General features: G+C 39.0%; 1 protein-coding gene across 1 annotated transcript; it reads left to right on the top strand.

The window, feature by feature from the left end:
* The first annotated feature begins 311 nt into the window (after positions 1-311).
* On the top strand, positions 312-1,043 carry TMEM215 (transmembrane protein 215). Its single transcript, XM_030920372.1, is given in 2 exon segments — positions 312-620; positions 622-1,043. Coding segments are annotated over 2 exon segments (708 nt in total). The 3' UTR covers positions 1,021-1,043.
* Positions 1,044-3,891: the final 2,848 nt, after the last annotated feature.

Here is a 3,891-nt window from a genome sequence, read left to right as displayed (position 1 = left end):
TAGTGAGAGGGAGAGAGGGAGAGCACGAGAGAGAAAGGGAGGGAGGGAGAAGGGACGGAGAGAAAGAGTAGAAATAGAAACAGGGAGAGATTGCAAGAGAAACGCGGAGAGACAGAGAGATTGCAAGAGAGATACAAAGACTGAAAGTCAAGAAGCAAGTCAGAGACAAAGAGCAAGAGAGAGACAAGAGTTGGTGGGTGGGAGCTAGACTTGGGTTTTTTTTAAAATGCACTGTGGTTTTCACCTCTGACAGAATAGAGGAACGCTGCTCCCTGGTCAGCAAGCAGCCCCCAACCTGGATGGAGTGAAAGATGCGGCCTGATGACATCAACCCGAGGACTGGGCTGGTGGTGGCCCTGGTCAGTGTCTTCCTGGTCTTCGGTTTCATGTTCACCGTCTCTGGGATGAAAGGGGAGACTTTGGGAAACATACCCCTCCTGGCCATCGGGCCAGCCATCTGCCTACCAGGCATTGCGGCCATTGCCCTGGCCAGGAAAACCGAGGGATGCACCAAGTGGCCGGAGAACGAGCTGCTATGGGTCCGCAAATTGCCCTGCTTCCGGAAACCCAAAGACAAGGAGGTGGTGGAGCTGCTGAGGACCCCTTCAGACCTGGAGTCCTGGCAAGGGGAGCTCAGATGAGCTGGCTAAGAAGGCAGGCCTCAGGGGGAAGCCTCCCCCACAAGGCCAGGGTGAGGTGTCCATGGCCAGCTCCATCACCACCCCCACACCCACGGAGGAAGGAGAATGCCAGAGCCTGGTCCAGAGTGGGCATCAGGAGGAGACGTCCAGATACCTGGACGGCTACTGCCCCTCAGCCAGTTCCCTCACCTACAGTGCCTTGGACATCAAGTGCTCAGCAAGGGACAGACCTGAGTGCCCTGAGCCCGAGGACAGCATCTTCTTTGTGCCCCAGGACAGTATCATCGTTTGCTCCTACAAGCAGAACAGCCCCTATGACAGATACTGTTGTTATATCAATCAGATACAAGGCAGGTGGGACCACGAGACCATCGTCTAATCTCTGCATACAAAGGTCGCTGGATTGATAGAAATATGACTAAGCCCAGCTCCCCATGGAAGGAAATTACTCTGCTTGGAGAGCCTTCACACTGTTAGAAATTGACCTGGTATGTGATGGGTGTGATAACCTCTGGTACCCAAGAGTCGTGTAAATAGGCATGTTGGGGACACATTTTAGGGAAGGGTAATAAGGGTTAAGGACACTAGAAGAGGCAGTGGGTAGGAAAGGAAGCCACTCCTGTTGCTTCTTAACAATTTACACAATGTTGAATGTTTTGTAAAATAACCCAAAAAGTGCTATCCAGGACCAGCTAAGAGCAAGATAAATCTAGAGTGGGCTGCAGATGTGTGTGAGGCATCAAATGATGCATGAGCTGACCATAGGGAGACTGAGCTGCTTTATGTTTGAATAAATTGAAAAAAATTAATGATCTGTTATATAAAATAATTTTTGTCTGGTGAAAAGCTTATCACACTTGGTATTTGCTGAAAGAAAAAAAAATCAATATATAAGAGTTAAACCCTCCTTAGATGGGATTGTTTTGGGGAAAGGGGGAGTTAAAGACAGTTGGATTATGTAACTGAGTCTTGTGGCATTATTGTCTGACAAGATTGTGGTTTCTAATAAAGTAAAATAAGTGTGACCAGCTATGTGAAAAGTTAACAATTTTAGATGGCTATGTTACTTCTTAAACTCTTCATTTAAATCCATTTATTGCATCTTAATCTGAAATGGGTTTTTTCTAAACATTTACTATCATTCATGTATTATTTCCTTACCAGGTGCAAAATTACTTCATATGATACTTTCACAGATCGGAATTTGTTTTCATCAAGACAAAATGAATTTTACATATATATCCAAGTCTTTAACATTGGCAGATATGTACTGATAATTACCATTCTTATATACCTTTTAAAATCTGAAAACTATAAAGTCTACACATTAGCCTTGAACATTGCACATAATTTGTATGAAATGCAATGGTTAAACCTTTGGAAGTGTCATTATTTGTACATTTGTTCAACTTCTCTCACAGACTAAATGCCAGTGAAACAAGAGCTAATCTACTAAATTTCACTGAAGCCTAGATTTTATTAAGCTCACCTGATCAGTGAACATTACATGAGAAAAGTCTCTTTATTTCATACATTTTTGCTGCTGAGGAAAACAACAAATCACAATGATATCCTAAAATGTGCTTTCTATTTCACTTGCTCAACTGCAATAGATAAGAAGGCTATTAAGCAGAATGCCATTTGATCCCTGGTGAAGAAAAATATTGAATTATATATAGGAATAGTGATAGAGTTCATCTTGAAGATCAGAGTATTTTGTATCCTTCAAAGAATGATCATTTTAAGTGATCATATAGTCTTAGTCACTTTCTCCCAAAAGGGGAATTGAGGACAAAAATTTGGGCATACGTTTTTTGTGTATTTCAATTCCAACTCTGCAATTCTTTCTTAAGTATAACAATTGCTCTGTCTTAAGAATCATGCTCTTTAAAAAAAAATCAGTAATTTTCAAGTCAAGTTCAAGATCAAAAATATGTAATTATTTTAGTAGGGCTTAAATGTCAGAAATGAGATGCATGATCTTGGGCGAATTTTATCTTCTTACACCTGAGTTTCTTACTTTGTGAAGGGAGGGGGAATTGATTTACACTTGATTATTTCTATCATTCATTTTCAGTTTAAATATTCTATGGTATTATGTCAAAGGCACTTTATATATTGCCAGGAAATGAGTTACAGTAAAATGCATGCCAAAGTTATGAAATTTATGATAATTATGTGACATAGATTGCACTGCTACTACTCAAAAAAGAATTTCGTAGATGTATGAAAGCAGATGTTTTATTACCAAATATCATTTATTCAACACAATACATTCCTGAGAATAAAATGAATATAATCAGAGTAAAATATTTTTGAGGAGAAAACTTAAAATGTTGGTATAACTCAAAGTAATCTAATACACAACCTTGCACTAAATGTGATTGACATTGGGTTTGGGATGGGGAGAGATAGTTCCCTAAAATCACAGTAACTTTTAATACTTTTAATGCATTTTGAAAACAGAGAATCATATTTTTATAATGGTGACAACTACTGGATAACTCTTAGGAATAAAAACTTCCTTTAACATGTTTGCCACCATTAGAGATGAGGAGATAGTGAGACAGAGAGATGGTCACAGAGACTCAGCAAATCTTACACAATAAGCTGCAGTTTTCTGAAAGAAGATGCTTGCAGTGTCAGGTATGGTCTGGGGGTTGGAAAAGTTACTTTCTGATTTCTTGGAACCATTTCAAACTCCTTCATATCATTCTGTCTCTTTCCAAATTGAGGGTCAACTACTAGTTTAGAGATATAAGGTATTTTATCTTGTTTTCAAGTTGTGCTTCAGAACAAAACCTATTTCATGTTTCTTCTCCCATTACCTACTTAAGATACTTAAGGTATTTAAGTATGCATTTGAGGAAATATTTTCCTGTGCTAAAATAAAGGTTTGCAAATGTTGGTGTGAGAGGTTTTAACTTTGACCAGTGAAAATAAAATGTATGACTGTATGTGTGAATTTCTCTTAACATATTAACAAACCCCTTTCTATATGCAACAAGGTAGCCTGATACCCCAAATCAATACTTGTAAGTACTATTCAGAGTTAAACTTCCAAAGTCAAAAAAATATATACACACAAAAAAAGGTAAAACCCGCATTCTTTTGAACCGAGGTAGAAGAGAAAGAGAAAAAAAGTGTCTCAACCCTTTAGAGGAAAAGACGGCAACTCATTACAATGAGTTAGACAGTTTTAGCAAATTGTTCTTATTAATATAATAGACATGAGGATTGTTCCTGGTAG

Source organism: Rhinopithecus roxellana, chromosome 16 (assembly GCF_007565055.1).
Source record: "Rhinopithecus roxellana isolate Shanxi Qingling chromosome 16, ASM756505v1, whole genome shotgun sequence".
NCBI classification, from domain to species: Eukaryota; Metazoa; Chordata; class Mammalia; order Primates; family Cercopithecidae; genus Rhinopithecus; species Rhinopithecus roxellana.
Note: the sequence above shows the minus strand (reverse complement) of the source record. Positions and strands in the feature narration are given on the sequence as shown.